Here is a 25,086-nt window from a genome sequence, read left to right on the forward strand (position 1 = left end):
GGAGACAGGTGCCCCCTTGTGTAATCCTTGCTACTCTGGAGCTGAGGCAGGAGATTGCAACTTTGAGGCCAGCCTGGACAATTTATCCAGACCCTGTTTCAAAATAAAATTTTTAAGAACGGGCTACCCATGTAGCTCAGAGGCAGAATGTTCCTAAGCTCAACTCGCAGTACCACAAAACAAAAAAGAACAGGGTAGGGACAGGAGAGGCTGGAAGGCCAGTCCCAGGGCTCCACAGACTTTCTAGTTGCGTTCTCAATAATTTGGAAGGGAAATGGGAGGGCTTTGGGATCCAAAAGTTTTAGAGGCCTCCAACCTGCTCTGCTTATTTCTTTCCTTCCTTTATCCATTCTGCAGAGATCTGGGCCCCTCAACATTTTTCCCCTCCCCTCCACTATCCGACCCTGAACCAGACCTTATAAGCCAAAGAACTGGTGCACAAGTAGCTATCCTCAAAATAAGTGCATTTAATCTCTGAAACATATCTAGGAAAACATGCATTTAGAGATTAAAGCGAGGGAACTCATAACTGTATGTAAGTTAAATTGATTCAGATTTGAACTACATTTTCAAAATCTGTCACTGCTAATTCATATTAGGAACCCTATGACCTTAATAATGTTAGATTACATAACTAACCTGAATTCATCCTAAATGTAATCCTAAAGTCATCCATATAAGGAAACGTACATATACTTGAACATATATAGTCATAAATAAGATATAAGTTCAATTTATACTTACAGTCCATTTTGTAAATTATGAACTTTCTCACAGGCCACACTCTTGATCTAAAGTCTAAAATAAAACACAAAAGTTTTGACCCAGAAACCCACAATTCTGCCAACCACAGAAAGATAAACATCTAAGTCAATTTAATGTTAGTTTAATAAGGCATGTCATTTGTTAATAAACACACTGCCCTTTAAAATTCTCTACACTAATAGAGAAAGCTATGAAAATACACCCTTATTTAATGTTTGTTGGGAAAGATCACTTCCGGAACAGCTTTCTCAGAACCAGTATACAGCAGGTCCTCTGCAAACGTGGACTCCACCCACTTCAAATGGAAAATACTCAGAAAGCAAAAAATTGGGTCTTTACTGAGCACATATAGACTTTTCCCCTTGTCATTATTTCCTAAATACTGATCATATATGTGTGTATGTGTGCATGTGTGTATATACATGTATATCTATGTATTATACATATGTATATTAACAACTATTTCATAGTATTTATCTTGTGCCATTTTAAGTAAGAGATGATTTAAAGATGATATGGAAGGATGGCCAGCATGGTTACCCACTCCTGTAATCCCAGCAACTTGGGAGGCTGAGGCAAGAGGATCATAAGTTTGAATCCAGCCTAAGCAACTTAGTGAGACCCTGCCTCAGAGTAAAAAGTGATGCAGAGGACCGGGAATGTGGCTCAGTGTTTAAGCACCCCTGGGTTCAATTCTCAGTACCAAAAATTAAAAAAATAATAATAATAAAGTATATGGAAGGATAGGCATAGGTTTTGAGGAATACTATGTCAATTTACATGGGGCACTTGAGCAGAAGCAGATTTTGGTATCTATGGGTGTCTCGGAGCCAATTCCCTGCAGATACCAAGGGACAAGTGTACAATATGTGAATAAGACATTTTGAAAGTTGCATATGTGTCTTCATTGGTATAGCAGTGGTTATGAGAAAAGCAAGCTGACCCCACAGGTGGACCACTTGCAAGGCCCAGTGGCAAAGACACCATTTTTAAAAATCTCAGAGGTTTTGCACCTTACATGTCAGGACTTAGCTGCACTACATTCATCAGGTCTCATCTCCCCCCAACGCAGCACAGCAGAGGGAGCTCACCCTTTCCTACCTGCCTTTGCACAGGATGAGCTCTCAGCCTGACACAACCCTTCCCAATATCCTCTCCTAGAACATGCATCCTCATCCTTCATTACCCAGCTTAAATCTGACTTTGCTGAAGCACTCTTTCTACCTTCCCATGGTGGAATTAGTCCATTCCCCATGTGCCCACCATATTTTACATTAACCTTTATTTAATGAACCTTAAAGCATGAATACATTCAATACTTAAATTCAGGAACTCTGTCAGACAGAATGTTGGAGAATGAAACATACAAGTGAATATATGTATGAGGGTCACTGGAGAGAACTTAGTACAAATAGTCTATCCAGGCTTGAAGTACATGCAGTCTTGGCTTGTTATCAATTTGTTTTCATGACCAGGCATATCCAAAATGGTCCAATAAATTATTCCACCATAAAATGAAGGAATCTTCAAATCCTGAATCCACAACCACTCTTATGCTTTGAACAAAAAAGACTAAACACAGATGACTGAACCGAGACAACTGTTTGAACATAGTCCTACATGCAACCTTTCTTAAAAGATGGTTTCAATTCATGTTATTATGCTCAGATTATATTTTGCATCTCCATGATGGCTAGTGCTTCTTATATTAACTGCAATAAAAAGAAATGGTTAAAAAAATGCTAGAAGAATTATTTTGGTCTACTTCACAGGAATATTGTAAACATGTCACAAAAGACCATTAACAAGCAGAGCTGTCTAATAAATACTAAGCGATCCTTCCAAAAAAGGTGATTGGATTTGGTAAAGGACACCATCTTTTGGTAACCTAATAGCCCGATTTTCCAAAAACAACATGCTCTGCACCCGTACAAATGACCTAAGGCAGAGAAAGAATGGCCCACTTTCAACTTATATGACCACTAATGACTACTTCTACTGGAGCGGAACCATCTATTACTCAGTGGCACCAGTTCAAAGAGGTTTTCCATAAATTCATGGGAAAAGCCACAAAAAACGCAACAAAGCAGCTGTTTGGGGCCATAAACTCCCTAAACTTTAACTTGACATCTATAAGGAAATCCTATTGATACTGTGATTGCACATGGTTTTGTCTATTGGAAAAGTTTGAAACGATGTTTTTTAAAATTCCAAGACTCTTTAATAAAGCTGTCAGTGTGATGTCAGCCTCCACCTCCTAACTGATCTAATTGTGCCCATCAGCTCCCAAAATGTCTCTAAAGAGGTAGGCAGGCAGATGCCATCTAAGGAGTCTTTTCCCAACTTCCTTCCCAACCCCACTCTACCTCAGTGTGCCTGGTGGGTCAGATGTTCAAGTCTGGCCCCTCCAGCCCTACCCTGGGGTCCTAGTCACTCTCAGAGTTTCCACCCCTTATTTTACCCATCACCATTTGGCTTCCTCCTGCTCAACACTACTCATAAAAAAAAAAAAAAAAAAAAAAAAAAGTCCAAACCTGTAGCAAAAGTAAAAATAGGACAGTTAACCTTGTATAACCTCCATGCAGATTCATTATGAACATCTTTCTTTATATATGCTCCATATTAAGCAATTTTTAAAATTCTCCATGGTTCTGCAACCTTGCCTTAGGTGAACTCAGTTCTTGGGACCCATTATTTTGCCCATATGTTGCCAGAGTCCCATTTCAGAGGGCAGGACCCTGAACCTTATTCCCACAGTCACAGTTGCTGGCTTTGGTCCGAGGACCCAAAACCACCACGTCCTTTTTCAGCAGATTTTGAACATTACTGTTATTAAGTATCTCTTATTGCCCAACAAGCACCCAAACCATCCCAGGAATACATCAATTTGATATAAATTCCTTGTACTTTTAAGTATATGAACTTGGGCAAATGAATTAACTCATCAAAGACTCCATTCAACAGCACTCACTGCATTGAGTTGTGCTAACGATTAAAATGCTTAGCAGAGTGGCTGGCACATTGTCAACACGTGTCAGCTGTTCTGTCATCTATTTTCAAATATATTCTTTGAAAATGCCTGATTTTCCAAGTGTGGATTCATTGGCGCATGCTTCCTCAAGCCAGGATGCTACATTGTACCCATGGTGGCAGAGAGGCCCCCTGTGATCTGATGCCCTCGTAAGCCTCCAGCCTGGTCTCCCATCCATCTCTCCACGAACCCTGACTGAGCATGCAGGTATTGACACAGCTACCATGCATGTAGATTGTTTTAAATTACTGTTGGGATCCACGCTCAAATGCCATCTTACTATGCAGAAATCTCCAGTACGTCCTTCAGGTTCAAACAGGACCTTCTTTTGCTCTTCTACAAAAATGTGCATTTTGGAGCTGCTATTTATTTGATGCTTATTCATTCACCATGGTGTGGTTCAGTGGTAGGGCACTTGCCTAGTATGCATGAGGCACTGGGTTCGATTCTCAGCACCACATATAAATAAATGAATAAATAAAGGTCTATCAACATCTAAAAAAATATTATTAAAAAAACTGCATTTCCTTCATGTTCACACAAATGACAACATGTTAGGAAGTCATGTTTTGGGTGCTACTTCCCTCTTTTTTTCTATATGACCCAGTCTGGTCTCTTGAGCTCTTCCACATAACAGAGCTCAGTCATGAGCCAGATCCTCCGGGAATTAGTTCCACAATGTACATGTGGAGCCCACTGACGCTAACAATCCATCTGGCTGTGAAATCTTTCATAGGGCTTTCTAGACTTCACCATTTTCTGGTTAGCAAAGGAACAGGACTTGAAATCAAACCTGGAAAAGAATAAACAATGTTCCTTGGTATGAGCCACATCATGGTGAATGAATAAGCATCAAATAAATAGCAGGAGATGACAAATGATGCTTTTTCCACAAGAAACAAATGCACAGCAGGGCATTCTGACCCATCACGTGGGCTTTCTTCTTGCAACAGCTCTCCTTGTAATTATCAGAGAGAAAGACAAAGTGAAACTCCTACTTCCTCCCTCTTTTGGTATTAAACTTCTATAATCTTGAAGTAATAACTGCAAGACCTTAACACACTTAACCAGGTGCTGTGATAAATGGAAGAATAAAAATTAGTTTTAAATAATCTCAGCACACTATGAAGGACTCTGATTTGGATATATCATTGCATTTTAAAATTCAGCCCTGTCTTTGTACATAAGAGAAACAGTAAAAGGAAAAACCTTAAAATCACAGATTATTTACTCACACATAAATGTTGCATATTCATCGCTGTCATGAAATATAATTCATCTTTGTATACATGCACCGTTTGCAGATATTTTATCTGTCAAATTATGCTGAAGAGCAAACCAGTCTCTGGGTTACACTGATGGATGTAACCATCAAGAGCTTGAAGTCTTTTAAACATTTTATAAATCTCACATGTCATTAGCTACATGTTATCAGGGCTTTAGGAAGTCATTTTATACTTTAGAGAAAATAATCTAAATAAAAATTCACATAATAAAGATACAAATTAAGATGTTGGTTGAATTTATTAAGTTGATTAGGTACTTTAATAAAATTAATATACAAAGTTACTCCATTTCCATATGAATTCTGTTGACACAGCGGAAACTCACCTTTGTACTCCTTTATTTCTCTAGCAAAAGATGTCTTCCAGACTTTGACATATACTGATTTTTTGATTCAATACTAACATAAGTCTGTTTTCATATTAGATACTTAAGGTGCAAGGAAATAAAGTTACATGAAGCTAACTATAACAGTCGCCATCTGTTATGGGTTACATTGTAACACCCCAACACCTCCAAATCATATATCAGAGTCCTAACCACCAGGACCTCGGAATGTAACATTTGAGGATAAGATCTTTCTAGAAGTAATCCAGTTAAAATGAGTTCATTAGGATGGGCCTTAATCCAATATTACTGGTATTCTTATAAAGAGGGGAAATTTGGACAGAGACACCACAGGAACAAAGTCCTGGCATGAGAGCAACCATGGAGAAGCCAAGAAGAGGGGTCTGTACAAGTCCTTCTCTCTCAACCTCAGAAGGAAGCACCCCATGACACCTTGACCTTCAGCTTATAGCATCCTGAGATAAGAACTTTCTTGTTTAAGCCACCCAGAGTGTTACTATTCCAACACCCCTAGCAAACTAATGTCATCTGTTCTCTTTTCCTTCAAATTACAAATTTACATGTTTATTTTGATGGGGCAGGGGGTATTAAAGGGAAAAAAAATGTTACCATTTTCCAATTTTCAGGTAGATACCTGGACCAATAAGAAACCAACAAACTTTTCAATGGCGGTGAGACTTCTGGATGTGAGTAAACACCAAGGTTAGACCAATAAGCTGGGCCCTTCTACCTTCTTCTCAAGGTAGAAGGTGATAGTTTCCAAGAATGTAAAGTTGGTGAGGTCACAACACACTCAGACTTTCAGGACACAGAGGGGAAAACAGAACACAGTGCCCTAGTCCGAAGTCCAAAGGAGCAACTACCCCCATGCCATCCTGTCACAGGTGTGAAGGACAAAGGAATGAGGACTGAAACTTTCCTGTGTACACCAAGGACATATTTACAGATGCAAAGCCTCATCCAACATGATGCTCTAAAAGGTGGTGACAGATTGACGAGGTGGTGGCAGGGGACAGGGACTTCCTAAAGAGCTTTCACTACATCTACCCAAATGCAAGTCCACAGAAGAAATGACAAATGTCCTCCCGACCTCCTGTGGTCAGCGTCCTGGTTTTAGCCTTCCTTTATCCCCTATTCCAAAATAAACAGATGGAGAAAGAAACTATGCTAAGCTCCAAAAACAGGGGCCGGGCTCAATGCCTTTCCCCCATCTCAGGTGTGGGTAATGAACACCCAGGCTTGGTCACAGGTGTGGAATAATGACAAAATCAGAATGTTAACTTGAACTGAACCCTAACAAACGTTTCTGAGATGCAGTCCAAAAATCTCAAAAGAATTTCTTCAGTACCTGACAATCAAACAAGAAGATTTCCAGCAACAAATCAACAGGGAGAGAGCTGACAATACTTATATGATAAAAGACAGAATAAGGAAGAAGGAACAATTCCTTATCATACTAGACTACCTTAGTTAGCATGCCTGTGAGGAACATGAATAATTAACTTTAAGTGAAGTAACTGATCTCCAGCAGTACTCCTAAAAGTTTAGGGTTTAACTGAAACATACACTTTTCGTAAACTCAGTGTTTTAAGGAAACCATTTTCCTACACCTACTAGTTATTCCACATTCACTTATCTGAATAAATTTTCAAATATTCCAGTGGGGTTAACTCATTGTATGACTTCTGAAATTTTGCATGGTTTAGCCAAGCAGAAGATGAATTCAATCAGGCATGAGGTGGAAAGCATAATTCAAAACATATCTGTGAATAAGAACATACAGCACCTGCAAAAATAATACTTGATTTTTAAAGCGATATGCTTGTCTTAATGGAAAAAACGTATGCAAGAATTTTTAAAAAGCCTCAATGCACAAAATAATAGAGACCAAACCAAGACTAAATTTATAGTTGAGATGTTCCAAATACATGCAAACAACCTGTGAATGAATATTTCTCATAATCATACCCTGGTTCTCCCACAAAATTATGAATTTATAGACATGCTACAACTAAGTAGCTATTATAGTACAAAATTTAAATTTTGTTTTATTACTTTCAAAAGCACATGTCTCCTAAAAAGAAAAAAAATATTCTTAGAAGTACATAGGCTTATGCCATAGAAAGAACAAGGAATTTCTTTATCTGTAAATATATTGTTATAAAAATATTTTCAAAGAGTCCAGGGCACATGAAAGATTCTGCCATTCACAAAACCCAAGTGAATGCCTAATAAGATCGACATTTACAGGAAATCACAGTGGCAATAAATCTAGTGCTTTATTATTTATAGTTGTGTTTGTCATGAATACAGCATAACAAGGCAACAAGCCAGTATTTAAGGGCTGAAAGATTTATCCAACCTTAAACATATCAGTCTACACAGGCCTGGAGTCTGTAATCATTATCGCAGTTTAATCTGTCTTTGCAAAACAAAACTAAAAAAAATAGACTCTGTGTCGCTGTGATTAATCATTCTTATTTAAAGCCAATCTGAACTAATATAAAAGGTCCAAAAAAGCATCACCAAGAACATGGTACTGGGAGACGGTGGAATTTGTTTAGAATACCATGTTCTGAAAGTGTCATGCAACCTTCTGTTAAATATTTGGTTCATTCCATTTTGTCATCCTGATTTGTATTCTGGAAGCCCTTGGAAGCTACAGGATTATTTCGTTACAACCACAACATATGTTGGTGAGCAAAATCCCAGATTGGTTGCCGGGTTCTTCCCCGCTCACCGCAAAGAATAACGGAACTTGAAAATTCCAGACAGGGATGTTGAGTCCTAAGGCTCAACTTTCTGCACCAAGGACACCAGTTGGTACAACTCAGCAACCTATGAAAAAAAACAAATCAGTGTAAACAGTTCCTGAGTCCTGACCATACATGGCAGGAGCATACAGTGGAGCTTAGATGACAGTGTACTCTGAATGGAAAGTGGCCATGCTGTGGAATTATCAAAATAAAGCAAAACTGGCAAGTCATCTCCTTAGCATTTGGTGTTCATCTTCGGAAGACTGCCAGGTACATAAATGTTGCCAGGGAGAACACATGTCTTTAAGAAAATGAAGAAATAAAAGGAAAAAGCAGGGAGAGAGAATGGGGGAGGGGGGAGTGGGAGGGAGGAAAAGAAAACGAAGAACTTGGCTAAATAAGCAGTTACAGTTACTAACACTGCCTCCTCCACCCCCTACAGTTGCTTTAATTCTGATGACCAGTACTTATTTGCAGATGTACATAGTTTTCCCTGACCTTGGCAATATCAAAGCATTTATACAGTTAGCAGTTCTTGCACAACCACTCAAAAAGAACAGCACAAATGTTCTACCCTTCAGTGCCAGGCAGCCTCTGTTGTTCCTTCTATCCCACCTATTTTTCTTCCACTCCATTAATTTACCCACTTAGGGTCTAGTGTTAAAATAAACTGCTTTATTCTTTCTAAACAGCAGACCTTAGGGATTTTCTTATTCTTTATTTTGATGAAGTTGGGAGGAAAAAGAGCTGAGATATAAGAAAACTTAATTCACTTCATGAATTTATGCCAGGAACCAAATGCAAAGGGTTTTAAGAATTACAGCCTTTCCAGATTTGTTATGATAAAAAAAAAAAAAGTCCTCTCATGCATGGGTCTGTTCTCAACACGTAGCCAGAGAGTACAGAGTTTATACTAGAGTCAAAGACAATTTCAGTATCTACAATTACCTTAAGAGTCCAAGATAAGCATAAACAACATGAACAGTATTCATTAATGCTACTTAGTGCTTACAAGTCAGTGCCTTGAAGCTTTCAATCAATTAAAATATCTATTAACAAAGCAAAGGCCCCAGCAGACTGAACTGTTTGCCCAGGAGACTAAGGTGACACTGGGTGTCATTCATGTGTCCAAGTGAACAAAATTCAGAACATGGTGATTCATGGGCTCACATCAACCTCAGTCAAAGCTCAAAAAAGACCAACACAATGTTGCAGGAGATTCACACTCAAGTTCATTTCTTTTTTTTTTTTTTTATCTGATATATTGTGATTTATTTTATTTTTATTTTTATTTTTACAGACTGCATTTTGATTCACTGTATGCAAATGGGTACAACTTTTCCTTTCTATGGTTATACACAATGTAGATTCACACCATTCATGTAATCATACACATTTATAGGGTAATGATGTCTGTCTCATTCCATCATCTTTCATACCACAGCCCCTCCCCCTCTCATTTCCCTCTACGTTATCTGAAGTTCCTTCATTCTTCTCTTACCCTCCACCCCCCTACCCCCATTATGTATCATCATCCACTTATCAGGGAAAACATTTGACCTTTGGTTTTTTGGGATTGGCTTATTTCACTTAGCATGATATTCTCCAATTCCAACCATTTACCTGCAAATGCCACAATTTTATACTTCTTTATGGCTGAATAATATTCCATTTCTATTTTTTTTAAATGTTGCGGGGCAAGGGTGGGCACAAACTAGGATTCCGAGCAACTTTAATGGAAGGTGTAAGGGAATAATGCTCTTTTTAAAAATCATACTGCCTAGTGAAAATTCACTTTTACTATAAGGAAGGAAGTTAAAATAGACTAACTTTATATCTTTGTATGCTTTCATCTTAAAAACACTGGTAGGACTCTCTCCACAGGTCCTCCTTAGTTGAAAGGATTAAACTTTGTGATTTTCATTAATCTCTTTCCTTTTTGCTACAAGGGAGGGGAGTATAGCATTATCAGTCAAGTTAGCAAAGAATCTAGAGTTAGCCATTTAGAGTCAAATTCTGACTTCAATCTCTTATCATGTGACATACCATGGAAAAGTTACTCTACCCGGCAATGCCTCAATTTTCTCTTCTATAAAATGGGATTAGTTACAACATGCAGTAAATATTTGATGTTAACTATCATTATCTCCTCTGCCATGGTCTATTTCTTATTTGGGTTTTAACTGATGTTCCAAATAGGCAATGGTATTTTAAACAACATTATAAACTCTTAAATAGTAGCTTGCCAGGCATTAGGCACGGTTCTAAGCAATATACAAATCTGAACACCTATTACAACTAACTTTGGATGGAGGTACTATTTTCCAGAAGAAAATGCTGAGGGACAGAAAGGCAAAATTATCCAAAGGTCCACTGTACATGATACAGCGAGAAAACAGTCAGAGGTCAGGTATTTAACCACTACCCTGCTTCTTGGAGGAAATCATAATAAATCTCACAGCATCATAATTTATGAAAGAGAAATAAGCAAATTATAAGTTCAGGAACTAGTGTACATCTATCACATGTAGGTAACAAAGAAATGAGACTTAGGACTCAAATGAACTACAATTAACATTCTATTAATGCTATAGGAAAGTGTGAGGAGGAAAAAGGGCTATCTTTGAAATGTTTGCTATAAGGTTAGTTAGTTCATCACTTCACAGAAAAACTATATATAGAGATTAGAACCAAAAGCAACCTTATTCCTAAGGCCCATGGGAACTCCCACTAATCAGAAGCACTGATTAGGACACAGTCCCTGCCCCATATTTAAGCATGGGACTGATGTTCTGGAGGAAAATAAACTTCAAGAGGAAATTCACCCAAGTCCCCATGTTTAAAATATCACTAACTTCCAATAGGCTGTTAACATTAAGTGCCAGAAAGGTGGTTAATTGGTTAGATAATAATGACCCATCATCATTGCAATAATTCTTTAAAAAAATTTTTAGACTTTTATTTATGTTTATGTGGTGCTGAGGATTGAACCGATTGTCTCAGGAGTGCTAGGCAAGCCCTCTACCCCTGAGCCCCAGCCCCACTGCAATAATACTTAATGCAACTGTAATCTTGTATCAGAGCCTAGAGCAGATACTTATCTATAAGCAATTTTTTAAGACTAATGATTCTTCCTAGTAAGTGCAGTTAGGGTACCACAGATAACGTCCAAAAAATAATAATCAACCGAAAATTCAGAAAGTTTAAACAACGTGTAAATGCATTTTATCTTTTGAATTCATAGTTTTTCTTCATGTTCATATTCTGGTATGTTCCAATATGTTTCAGTATTTCAGTAAATAGGTAACAGTTTTGACCAAATGGCTGTAGATCTAGTTACTGTGACTAATGGGATATTTACTACAAAGAATGATACAAGGTCCTCATAAGCGATTTCATATTATATTCATGTATGACATTCCACAGATGTTACCCAGATCCAGCCACAGGAAATTTGTAGATTTTTTTTAAATCAGGAAATGGATATTAATACCACAACAAACTTCCACTACACTGTCACAGAATGGCTGAAATGAAAAAGATTACCATCAAGTGCTGACTAGGATGTGAACAACTGAAACTATCATATGCTGCTTTTGGGAGTGCAAATTGGTACAACCACTTTGGAAAACATTCACCATATTTAGTTTTCTGGAACACATGCTAACCATGTGATCTAGCATAGAACAAAAATGCATCCATATGTTTACCAAATATACATACAAGAACTGATAAAGCAGTATTGCCCTCAATAACCCCAACTGGAAATAACTCAAAGTTCATCAAGCAGAGGTCATATAAAGCATCTATGGCAGCCCCATACAATGGAAAGCAATGCAGCAAAGAAATTCAGCTGATTACTAAAATGTACATGATAAATAAAACAATCAAAGTTGTTAAAAGAATTCAGACACAAAAAGAACTGATTTATATAAAATTTTGAAGTCAGGCACCAGAATGGTCTTAGAAGGATAGGTTACCTTTAGTGAAGGAGGGAATACAAATTGACAAGGACCACAAGGGGCGCACCTGGGTCACTGGTAATGCTTATTTTTGCTTATGCTTATCTATTATGTTTCCAGTCATGTTGTAATGCTTATGGTTCTACTAGTATGTTGACTATATGAAAATTCAGACTCATTTGTGCCCTTCTTGGCATATATATATATATATCACATTATCAAGAAAAGAATTTTAAAAATTAAGAAAAAGCTGGGTACAGTGGCACATGCCTATAATCCCAGCAATTTAGGACTGAGAGGCTGAGGCAGGAGGATCACAAGTTTGAGGCCACTTAACAAGAGCTTGTCTCAAAAATTAAAAAAAATTTTAAAAAAGGGGGGGCTGGGGATGTAGCTCATTGTTAAAACATCCCTGGGTTTAGTTCCCAGTACCAAAAAGAAAGAAAGAAAACAGGCCTACTCTCAAGCCTGACTGTACATACATCTCTATCAGTGTACCTGAGCTACCACAGTAGAGTATCAGAGGATGACTTAAGCAACAGAATGTTCTTACAGTTCTGGAGACTAAAAGTCCAACATCAAGGGGTCAACAGAGCTTGTTTTTAGAGAGGCTTCTCTTGTTGACTTTCAGACAGCTACCTTCTGGTTGTGTCCTTACACAGCTTCTCCTCTGTGTGCACAGCATCCCTGATGTCTCTTTATCTTCTTATATGGACAATGATCCTATTGAATTAGGGCTCCACACTTCTCATCTCATTCAACCTCAGAGGACCCCTCTGAAGACCCTATCACCAAATACAGTCACAATGGAATTCTACATATGAATATTCAGGGAAAGTAATTATAGAATTCTATGTATGAATTTTCAGGGGAAACAATTAGCCCAAAACAAACCGATATTCTTAGATATTAAAAATCAAACTTTTAATGTTTCTCTATACAAAATTTTCACATTTCCAACCTCCAAAATTTAAATCTCAGTATTAAAACTGCCTAAAGTTTCCCATTGTAAATGTCCTTATAAATATGTTATTTGTAAAAATAAAATTTGAAGGTTTTAAAAATTATATGCAAATAATTTTTAAGTCAAAGATGATATTTTTAAATGAAGTCCAGTTATATTGACCACTTCTAATGCCAATTATATATGTACCCAGGTCACAGACAGGTAAGTGATATACATCGACACAAGTCCCTTGTTTAACATCTACTTATGATAAACTGAAAACATTTAAAAGGTGTTCTTTCAAATTATGTACAAACCCAACATGCTTACTGTTACCATCTACCACACATTCTGCAAATGCTTTCAGGAGATCACATCTATTATGTTTCCAGTCATGTTAATGAGAGTTTTTGCTTATTTTCAAATGGGAACAAAATATGGCCATTTTAATGTAATAGAGATTACATTTTCCCAAGGAAAAATACAATTAAAAAAAATTTTTAGTTGTAGATGGACACAATACCTTTATTTTATTTATTTATTTTTTATGTAGTGCTGAGTATTGAACCCAGTGCCTCACATATGCTAGGCAAGCACTCTACCACTGAATTACATCCCCAGCCCCAATTTTTAAACTCCAAATTCTTGCCAAAACTGCTGGTTTGCCTTCAATAACTGTGCAATTGGCACACAGGATCTTGGAGGACTGTCTGTGTATGGTTATTACCCCAAATCCATGCCATAGTGAGCACCTTGTTCTATTGAGATTCAAGGAGACGTACCTCTACTTCTACATTTTGGAATAGATTTTTTGCCTTCTGTAATGGTTAATTTGAATTGTCAACTCAATTGGATTAAGAGGTGCCAAAGATTAAGAGGCTTCTGGATGTTTCAATGAGGGTTTGTCTAGGAATGATTCACATGTGGGATAGCTAACTGAAGAGGAGACCCTCCCTACGAATGGCCAGCACCATCCAATAGGATGGTGGCTTGGATGAAATAAAAATAGGAAGAAGGAAGCAACAGCAGAGGCAAACTCCATTCTCCTGAACTGGTTCTTGATTGCTGCTGCAAATGCCTGAGGACATGAGATTCTCGCTCCTTCACTCTTCCAAAGCAGACTTTGCAAAGTGATTCTCCAGTGAGTTTTCAGAAGCCTTCAGTCTCGGACTGGGATAACACTGTTGATCCCTCTTGTTCTGAGGCTTCAACCTCTTGGACTGCATGGCTACTGGTTCCTCCAGTTCTCCAGCCTGCAGATGGTCACTGGCTTACATGACCAGAAGCTGGATAGTCCACCATCTAATAAATCCCCTTTTAATAAATCATACTTCCTGTTGATTCTGTTCCTCTAGAGAACCCTGACTAATACACCTACGTACATTCTCAAATATGTTTTAACAATATATATCTACATTTAGACTGCTTAACAGTTCTCATTTATAATTGTTCTCAAGCAAGAATGCATTTCTAAGAACATGTCAAAAGGAAGATATTGAGGAAAAACAAGTTCCAGTTACTTTATACTCAGTGTGTGAATCCCTCCTAGTCTTGTGAATTGAGTCCTCAAAATTCCACAAAAGAGGAATAAATAAATACAGTGCCAAAGGGACAGTTGTTAAACAGGGTTCAGTGACTGCCTTTTGATGAACATTTTCAAGAGCTTAAATGAGAAATAATAGACTCTATACTATTAGGTTTCTATTTGCCACATCTTGCTCATTTAAATATTGGTTTCCATGCAATTTTGACAAGTTGCTTTGGTCCTCCCATGTTCAGCCCTCATCTCATGACTCAAAGTTGTGGCCTTAGCCTCCCAGGTTAGATCTCACTGTCCCAGAGGCAGAATAGATATGGATACTTGAAATGGAAAAGACTTTGGGTAACTTCCCTTTTGCCGACTCATGTAAGTATAACTCAAGGCCTTTCATTCATGCCAAGGACTATGAAGTCCCTTCTGCCCACAATTACATCATACCAAGGCAAACATCATGGGTTCCTGCTACAACATTCCTAGCTCCTTCTGACACCACCAGAACAGTGCTCTAGAGCAGGCTTCCCTTGGCTTCATCTCTTTTCTTTCTAACTATTTCTGGGTAAACAAGTTCCGCTCCTTCTTAGCCAGTTCTCTTAACTTCCTGCAATCAAAAAATTCCCAGTTGGCAGAGACCCAAAATTTTTCCAGTAGCCTAAGAGTTAGTTACTCAGACATACCAGTGGCATATGCAAATGCTGTGTAGAGAACAGACAGCTGGGCAGGGAGCATCCTCTGATGGTATAAGTATGAGGAGGCAGCAACAAGCCAGCATGGAAATCCCCCCATGCAGCAGGAAGACAAGTTTAAGGACAGTTGTAGCTAACCATGGGAAACAGACCTGAGGGAAGCGCTTGGGTAGTGCCAACCAAGGGTCAACAGACTTAATAAGAGGGTCAAATGTGACCATCTCCAATAAAAATAGAAATAAAATTTCCAAGGGGATTTAGAGAAGACCCTCCTACCAGAAAAAATGGGAGTGGGGAGTGGCAAGGGTATAATCTAGAGCCATGATGCAGGACCCAAGAAACAATACGGAAATGTGACATCCATAAGAAATGGGGCCGCTCTCCCAGTTGACAGATTCTTTACAAGAGCACTGGTCCTCACTGAGCCAGGAAAGCAGGTTCCCTTGCAGTTTTCCTCCTCATTTTCCACTCCACCCAGAGGCGTCAGAGGGAGACACATGCTCACCCACATCTCAGGAGACTTCAGTCTGAACAAACCCACAGCCCTGGCAGGGCTGTCTGCCCACGTGCTTCCTGCAGGACTTGAAGTCCTTTCTGTTACCAAATAGAAGAGTGTTTATGCTAGGGAACCTGACACTGTCTGCTTAGGGGACAGTTCCAGACCACTGGGCAGAAACACACCACACGTTAACTGAAACAAAACTAAGCCTCCAAAGAGGGCAATCATTTAAAGAACATCAGTGACGCCATGTATTCTACTTAACCTTGGAAGCTTCAACCATTTCTTGACCAAGAACAATCTTCTCTTTCTCAATCCAAATCCAAAGAGGAAGAAGAAAACTCCAGCTTGAGGAACTGGATGTCACGTCTCCCTCCCCTGGAAACCACCAAATTCAAAACCCAGCAATCTTTCCTGCTGTGGTATTGTCATTGTTATGAAAAAAAAAAAAAAATCCTCCCTAATGCAGTCTACACTTCTCCTTCCCCAAATTGCCAGGAAAGACTGCAATTCTTATTCACAGTCTCACTCACATTGTAAATATTTTCATTATGAAAAACAACACAATTTTTACTTTAATTCACAGTAAAATCATGCCATGTAAATCTTAAGAGTTTAAGATGACTCTTTAAAAACAATAATTCCATTTTAACACACACTTTTCAAAACCACGAACGAAAGACCTCCCTTACCTGCCGAACAAAACTGTTTGAGGTAGTGTCAGATGATGTGCTCCCATCGGATCCTTTAAATCTGTTTTTCTTTCTGGCTCCTTTTCCATATGACTACCAAAAAAAAAAAAAAAAAAAAAAAAAAATGAGGTTATTATCAGGCCCTTTCACAGGAATCTAGGCCTAGTTCTAGAAAATATCAAAGGCCAAAACAAGTAAGAAACTGCCACTAAATGGGCAAATGGAAAATTAGTACTGGTGGAATCACAAAAATTTAAGTATATGGGGAAAAGGGGTTTCTAGACAAAGCATTTAATAACTACTGAACAGAAACAATTTATGCTATCTGCAAATATCTTTAGCATCTTTTCTAAGCATTTAAGAAATAAGCATTTAAGAATAAGACATTAAAGATGATTTGTTTCAATAATAGGATCCAGTCGAGCACAAACATCTACAAACGAACTTGCTTTTTCTATTGTGTCTACAGTTTACATTTGAGCTCTAAAAATGTATTATGGCAATCTATGTGTAATTCCAAGCACAAATAAATTTATTGCAAATATTAAACATTAAAACAAATGAAAAATTATTGAAAACTGAACTTTAGAATTAAAAATGCACAGGTCAGATTCCTGCCTATAGCAGGCCTTGAGCAAATTTAACCTTTTCAAGCATCATTTTTTTCATCTTTAAAATGGGGCTGTTTTAAGTAAAATAATGTATTTATAACATTTAGAACAACATCTAGTACATGATGAAGGCTCAAACTAATATATAAGAAGCAACTCCACAAGAGGACTGGAAAGTAAGGGGTGAGATTGGACTAAAGAATATAATATGATGGCAATTACTAGGCTCATAAGATCATTGAATTATCAGAATATACAATCATGCTCTAGTTATATAGTCAAAGTTTTCATTAAAAATATAAACCAAAATATACGTAGTACTTAGGCAAGCTGAAATCTATTAAACATTTTTGTTTTGAGTAATTTAGGTAAGTTTGCAATCAGTGAGAGGGTGGTATAATATTAAAGCAAGAATTTTTCTTAAATATGTTTGTTCTCTTCCAAGTATCTAAGGGATTTATGTAATACAAACGTGTTTCCATGACATTTAATTAACTCTGAACTTCATAAAAGGAAAGACAAGCTAGGCTGGGCTTTCATAATGTAATATACAAAGCTCTTCTCACTTCACAGCTTATTCTTCTTTCTTACATAAACATTATTCAATAAACTGTTGAAAAATAACATTCTTTTAACTATACTCTTCCTTTTCCAATTATTATGTAAAGGTTTAGACAGAAGTATCTTACAAGGCCTAAGAAGGCAAAAAATCAGGTATGAATCTCCTTAAAATTATTTTTAAAAAATTATATTATTCCAAATGTAAAAACACTTATTACCTTGAAAGCATTGTTAAGGCCTAACATGTTTCTTATGGGAGGGTTGGGGACAATCTATGTTAAATATGCTATTTATCTTCATAAGGAAGATCAATTATTTGAGAGCAAAGACAAAATACCATCTTATACCATTTTTCCTTCCGGGACCATTTTGAAACTGGAAAAGTGTGTCTTTGCAATCCTGTTGTTTATTTCAGTTTTTTAATGATAAATATTTTACTTTTCAGCTGCTTGGGTGTCTCAAGCTTTTTCATGGCTGCTCATAATTGCCCAATATGCACTGTGAGAGTCACACGATGCTGAAGACATTCAGTCCCACAGGTAGTGGCTGCTTTGTGCAAACAGTTAGGCACATTTAAAACCTCACGTTAATTTTTCTAGACCCCTGGGGATACTGTTAGCAAACAGTATTTCAGGTGCACTTAGCTACCTATGCAATGTAAAGATGGGATTAATAGTTTAACTGTCCTAAAACACAGTTTGCATACTAGAAAATAACACACCGAATCAGACGAAAACTGGTGACAGTTTTGAAAATACTGTCTTCCATCACTTGAATGCTTGAGTATGACTTACACTATTAACTTGCTCATATTTAATACTGTTACAGCAAATCCCTATTCATTATATATTAAAGTCAAAATAGATAATTCAATTCTGTTATTTTACTCACATTAGCATAATTTCTCTATTAAAGTGTCCTTTCTTTAATTGTACAGAAACTACTCAATGACTTTTTTTATATAAATCAGGATAAATAAAGCATCTCTGAAAAGCTAATGGGCTATTTTTATGTACTTTAAAAATATTAGTGAAAATTTATACTGCCATTACAAAATTAGACTTCCTTTTATCCAATGCATATTTAAAATCAAGTTCCTCTTGCTGAAATAACTTTTTCCCATTACTCTAAATCCTTGAAAATAAGTATTTCATCTGGGGAATTAGAAAAAGGTGAAGGTGAAACCTCCCCTAAATGGATAAAGGTAAGATTAAGTGTCCAAATATTTAGCTGACTATATTTAAGAAAGAAGCATAGTTTTCTTAATTTTCTACTTCAAATACAGGTACTTGCATGAACAATGGTTTCTTTTTTTAAAAATTTCAGGAGTATTTATGAATACCCAGTACTAAAAGAGTTATCCATTAGGGTAGCTCTGGTTATAAGCAAAAAAGGAGAAAAGACAGGGGTTTGGCCAGAGGATGGTGTTACCTATACATTCTCCCTGGTATCAGCAGGTCCCAAATCCTCCTCAGAACAACCCAGAAGGTGACCATTTTCTACTCGTTGCCTATTAACTACATGGAGCTTAATAAAAACAAACTATGTCACTATAGTAAAAAAGGGGAAAAATATGTTTAAAATCCTTTAGTTGTCCTAAAACGCCAAACTAAGATTTCAGATACAAAAAAAAAAAATTTCTGAAACTTCCACAATTTTATTAAAAATATGCTCAAAATTCATCATGTCAATATCAGCTCAGTATGAATATCTTGACACAAAGCAGTTTTTCAACATGGACTCTACTAGATAGAGAACAGTGAGAAGAAATAGAGGAATGGATTTTATTCAACAAATGAATGTTCACATTTTCAGAGGCAATTAAAATCTAATTTCTGAATAATCAAAGGAGACAGTAGTAATTATGCGTTTTCAGTTAACTGCAGATTACAGCAGGGCACACAAAGTTGCCATGGCAGCCCCAGGGGGACAGGTATAAGATTGATGCCGGTTCTGGGTTCAATGGCTACATACCTTGACGGTTCTACCTAGGAACTGCTCCCCATCAGCAGAGTCCTGATGCCTCACGTTGATTTTCATTCTCAATTCATATTTGTCGATGTTTATCCCTTTGAATTTCATTTTCCTCATTTTATGGACCCAAAGCAAACAAAACCAAAACTACCCAGTGAGGAATCATCCACTAAATCTCATTTGCCAATAACTTAGCGTGAACAAGGCTGTCAGTCCTTTACTAGGAGGGAAGTAGCTGAGATTACTCCCCAGAAAAGGGGAAATATAAGTTGGCTTTTATATAGATCAGTTCACACAAAAGCAGAAAGAAATCAGGAAGTAGCATTAACAGAGCCCTTTGTGGGTAAGGCACATGAAGGAGAAAGGAAGGATCAGGACTGCATATAGAGGTTTACCCAGGGAGGAGGACAGGGGTTGGCCAGGGACTCTCATGGTCAGTCTACCTCCTGCCATGCTGGAAAAGATCTGAGAAAGGCCCTTTTTAGGACTACCATAATTAATTTTAACTCTCTGTAGTTGTAAAGTGGTATTTCACATATACTATCCGTAGGACATAGACACGTCTTCCAGTCACAAATTGAAGAGTTCCACCACCCCTTAGAGGGTGAACAGATTTCACTCAGCTTTTCTGGAGAAGACCAAAGTTACCCACTGATAGGATTCAAACGGGTTAAATATGCAACAGGTAAACTAAGTCTTTACATAATAAAAGCACAGAACTACCAGAACAACTACTCCTCAATTCAATCAGGCATTATATTTCAAATTTGAAAACACTCAAACTGATTGGCATATTTTTAAATTTCTCTCGTGCAACTCCAGAACAAAAATACCACTCAAAATGAAAATGACCAGTGGTTAGGAATGAAGGTTTTTGCAAAACATATAAAGCACAGGACCCATGATCATTACGTTTGAAGAATGCAGAAGACAAATTTGTACCAGGGACCTAAGAACGTTTCTGGAAAACAGTGCTGACTCGGTTTAAAAGCCACAGGAAAAAAAAAAGGCTGGCGCTCTTTTTTGATAAAGCTCCTCACTACAGCAGCTCAGGATGTTGTCATTACCAGGCCTTAGCCCTCCAACCTGCTTGGTGAAGCATCTGGCAAAGCTGGCCTAGGGCGGAACCAGCTGGGATGTGTTGCTAGGAGCAAAACAAACAGGCCCTCTGCTTACTGCCTGTTCATTTTCAGGTGTGACTGGAGATGCTGGTTACAATCTCTTGAAGGCCTAAATTGGCCAAACTACTGTTTCTCGTCCATTTCCTCTTCTGTCACCATACAATTTTCAATCCCAGTCACTAGCTTCCCATCCATCCAGGAGCTGTTCCACTCCCTGGAGAATTACCAGTTCCATACTTTAGAGTAAGGCTGTCCACTAGCAATATAATATGAGCCTCCTGCCTATTTAACATTTTCTAGTAGCTGCGTTAAAAAGGCAAACAACAACTGGGGAACTTCTTTACAATGATGCATCTTATTTAACCCAACATATTCGAAAGATTATCACTTCAACATGGAACCAATTTAAGTTATTCAGATGTGTTCTTTATTTCATATTAAGTCTTGGGATGCATGTGTGAATTTCATATTTATAGCTCACCTCAATTCAGTCGAGCTATATTTCAAGTGCTCAAAAAACTATAGGTAACCAGCATGTATTACAGTAGGCAATGTGGACTTGGAGCTTGGAGAGTCCTACATGAGCACTTGACTTTAAAGATGGAGACTGTCCAAGTTTGCACCAAAATGGTTTAACAGGTTACTGAAAAGGCAATGCAATCTGCTTACATCAAAACCTTCAAGTGCTTGCAGTTAGATGGCCATTACCTTCATGTTAAGTAGCGCATCCATTCTGCTTATGAAAGTATACTAGGGGAAGGGGTTGGAACGTAAGAGGGTGTTCATTCCACTAAGCAAGATTATTGATCCCCCCCAAAAAAAATGACTGTGCAGATTGTGAATCTACATCTTTTGCTTTTTTCATATGAAACTTTTAATATAATCCTGAGGTGAAGCGGAAAAGTTTCTTAAAACCGATAATTACAGGTTCTGTTTGCAAATGGTAGTTCCATTTCTCGGTAGAATTACTATTACTCAGTGCCACAAGAGAAGAGGGATGCTCTAAAGATAATTTCCTTTCTCAGGTGGTTTGACAGCTGGTCTTTGTGCCCACCAGAGACACAGAAAGAATGGCTTTGCCAAGTTTCACACAAGCCTATGATGCCATGATTAATCAGATATAAAATAAACAGGGCAATGTTACTCTCTAATAATGGATGTCATGTGAACACAATTCAAGCAAAAACTGCTTTCATTTTTGGAAGGCAAAGAAAGCAAAAAGAGATTCTGTTGCCATTCAGTGTTTATACCTCACCTGCTATACAAAATGCACTCCTCTTTCCTCTTCACCATCCTATATCTATGCAATCACTTACCAATTCCTGTGGATTTATTTTGAAATGTCTAGTGTGAAGACCTATCAACATCCATAATCTTTTTATCCCTTTAGGCCGTATTACCTCTTGCCCAAACTCTTACATCAATTTTTTCTGGCAGCCCTCTTTCTGTACTCCAAACTATACTAACATTCCCAGGTGGATCTCCTCAATGAATTATCAACATGGCTGCTTTCCTGAACCCCTTTTACAGATGCCTATTATTCAATACACCAAATGTTCCTGCCTCCAAGTTATGGACTCAAATTGTCTCTTTAGTCTGATGCCTGACCATACCTAATCTGTACCCTTCCACACTCTTTTTAAGCTAGGGATTATAAAAGTATGCTGTGAATGTGACTTCTAACTTGTGTGATTGCTTCACAGACAGCCCCCTACTATTTCAAAATCTGTTGTAATCTCACCCACCCTTCAAATTTCTTTTTAATCTATGAAGTCCTAATAGATTACTCAATGAAGAATATTTGTGATTTATGCCTTTTAACCCTTATAATATTCTCTTATGGACCCATGACATACAATGGCTGTGCATTTGTTATACTTCCAGCTACTGGAAATGTAAGTTTTTGAAGGCAGAAATCATGAATCATTTCCACATTGCAGCTGCACAATAAATATTTGTTGACTTATGTTTAATTATATAAACCACTAAGTAAATTACCTCTTATCTGAAGGCAGTCATGCTTCGTGTCAGCCCTAACTTTGATCTCCAAGAATTTAGGAACTGTTTTTATTATATGAAGACTTTTCTTTTAAAAAAATCCCTCAAGGAAGATCAAAGAGAAAAGAGACTTTTAAAAAGTCCCTTCCTCTATCAATATTCAAGACCTTCATCCTAGAATAACCAAGGTCTCCGAGTACATTTTTCATTCTCATCTAACCCAGCAAGGCAAGCATCTAGATCAAATCAGGAGTCTAAAACAAATGTGAAGAGTAGGAGTTAGAATCTGGATCCTCTGGCAGAGGTTACAAGAGAACACAGCTAGTTAGTTACACATCACCACATTGCTGGTGAAGCCAAGCAGCTCAGGGTAGACTAAAATCTTGCTATTTCACTACCACAAAAGAAATGTATTTCAGATTATACAAGTCCTTAGTTCCTACATTCTTCCCATCTCAAATCAAAATAAATTATGTGTTCTAAGTTAGCACATTTATTTCCCAGTAGTCAAAGAAAGTTCAATAAAGCTGGACTATTATGCCACTTGGAGTTATTATTACAGTATCAAAATACCTCCAGCAGCCAACTTCCACCTATCAAAATAACAACAGCATTGAGACATGTGCAACTTTCATTAGGCTGGCTCACACCACTCCACTACCACAATAAATAACACTCTTAGATGATCTCTCATATACTTTTTGTGTATGTGTATGCACACATACATTTATACCCACCCCCCATGTATCTTACTACAATTTACAATCTGGCAAATATAGGATTGAAAGCCAATGTCATTAAACAGACATTTCTCCAAAAAGATGCTTGCATAGTAACCCTAACCTCTTCACAGCACTCCCAGCCAGCCCACAGCTAGGAGTCTGAAGTCATTTCCCCGCCAGGCTAAAAGTTGAGAGACTCCTTACCGCTGAGATCTGGAGGTGTCAGTAATCTAAACTGTACCTGCCAAAGCCTTACGTAAAAGCCACCTTATCATTGCCCAACGCCTACAACTGACATCTCTTATTTCACAATGAGCAGAGAAGCAGAATTTTTCCAGAAACCGCAAATACTCATCCGAGAGGAAGGGGATCCTAGAGTTCCCCGAAAGAGCTAACATTTCAAGGGAAATAGAAAAATTAAAACTTTTCTTTTCCCCAACTCTCTCTCCTTAAGGGAAAGGAACAAGGAGTCTAGGCAAGCTTTGGTAACTGCCACGGGGGATAACCGAGTGGTCGGGGCGAGGTAACACCCCAGGTGCTGAGGGTGGTCGGCGCTCCTCCGAAGGTGCCCGGCAAGGTCCACCGCCCATCCCCTCCCCCATTGCACACACCCCCACTCCCACCCCCGCTAGGAGCTGGACCAGAAGGGTCGGCGTCGGAGAAAGCGCTGCGGGAAGCTGAGACCCCTCCCGCCCACTCGGACTCACGATCTTGAGCAGGTCCAGTCCACTCGCCTGGTTCATGTCTCTCCATGTGCCTCTCCCGGAAAGGAGCCAGGAGAGCTGAGCAGAGCGGCCGGGAAGACCGGCAGGTCGCCCCCGCCCCTTCGCACTTGCTATTCGGAAGCAGAGAAAAATGGAAGCCGAAGAGCCAGGGAAAGGCGCAAAGGGGCAGGGTCCCCAGCGCCAGGAGAGAAGTGGGTGGCAAACGGCAAGGGGAAGAGGAGGTGGCGAGGAGACCCGGGAGCGAGGGAGCTGCGAGGCCAGCGATCACGGGAGAGGAGGCGCGGAGAGAAACGGAGGTCGGCGCCCGGGCGGCTCACAAAGAAAGAAGGCGCCGCGCTCTCGCTACCTGTGCTCCAAGCGCCCCCGCGGGAGCCGCGTTGTCCAGCAGTTCCATCTGGATCTCCTGCGCCACCGCCGCCGCCGCTGTGGGAGGCGACTTGGACATGTCGCTTTGGACCATTGGCAAAAAGTCCGCTGGAAGGAAGCGAGCGGCCAGCCACTGGCCGCGGGTCCCCTCCTCCTCGCCCCCGCCCCGCGGCTCTTCGGGGACCGCCTGGGGCTCGGGCCCTGCAGCTCAGCACAGCGCCCCGCAGCGCCCCAGGGCCCGGCTCTCAGTGCGCGGGACCCCGCTGGGCCATTGTGCAGAGCCGGACGCGTGGAGCCCGAAGGTGGTGGCTCAGGCACTCGGCTGGGTGGCCGGGGCGAGGGACTCCTTCCGTGGTGCAGCAGTGCTGGCGGCGAGACGCGAACTGCGGGCGCCGGGGAAGGTCCTCGCCAGGAGGGAGGGAGCTCCGGGAGCGCGAGCCAGGGGGAGGCGCGTCGGAAAGCGAGAGTGACAAGCAACCGACACCGCGAAAAGTTCCTCGCA

General features: G+C 39.1%; 1 protein-coding gene across 1 annotated transcript in view; it reads right to left on the reverse strand.

Moving 5' to 3' along the window:
• Positions 1-24,825, reverse strand: part of Cacnb2 (calcium voltage-gated channel auxiliary subunit beta 2) — a 337,079-nt gene extending 312,254 nt beyond the window's left edge. The window contains 2 exon segments of the mRNA XM_047521043.1: positions 16,507-16,599; positions 24,565-24,825. Of these exon segments, the coding sequence (XP_047376999.1) occupies positions 16,507-16,599; positions 24,565-24,678 (207 nt within the window). The 5' untranslated portion in view covers positions 24,679-24,825.
• Positions 24,826-25,086: the final 261 nt, after the last annotated feature.

Source organism: Sciurus carolinensis, chromosome 12 (genome assembly GCF_902686445.1).
Source record: "Sciurus carolinensis chromosome 12, mSciCar1.2, whole genome shotgun sequence".
In the NCBI taxonomy this organism is placed as follows: domain Eukaryota; kingdom Metazoa; phylum Chordata; class Mammalia; order Rodentia; family Sciuridae; genus Sciurus; species Sciurus carolinensis.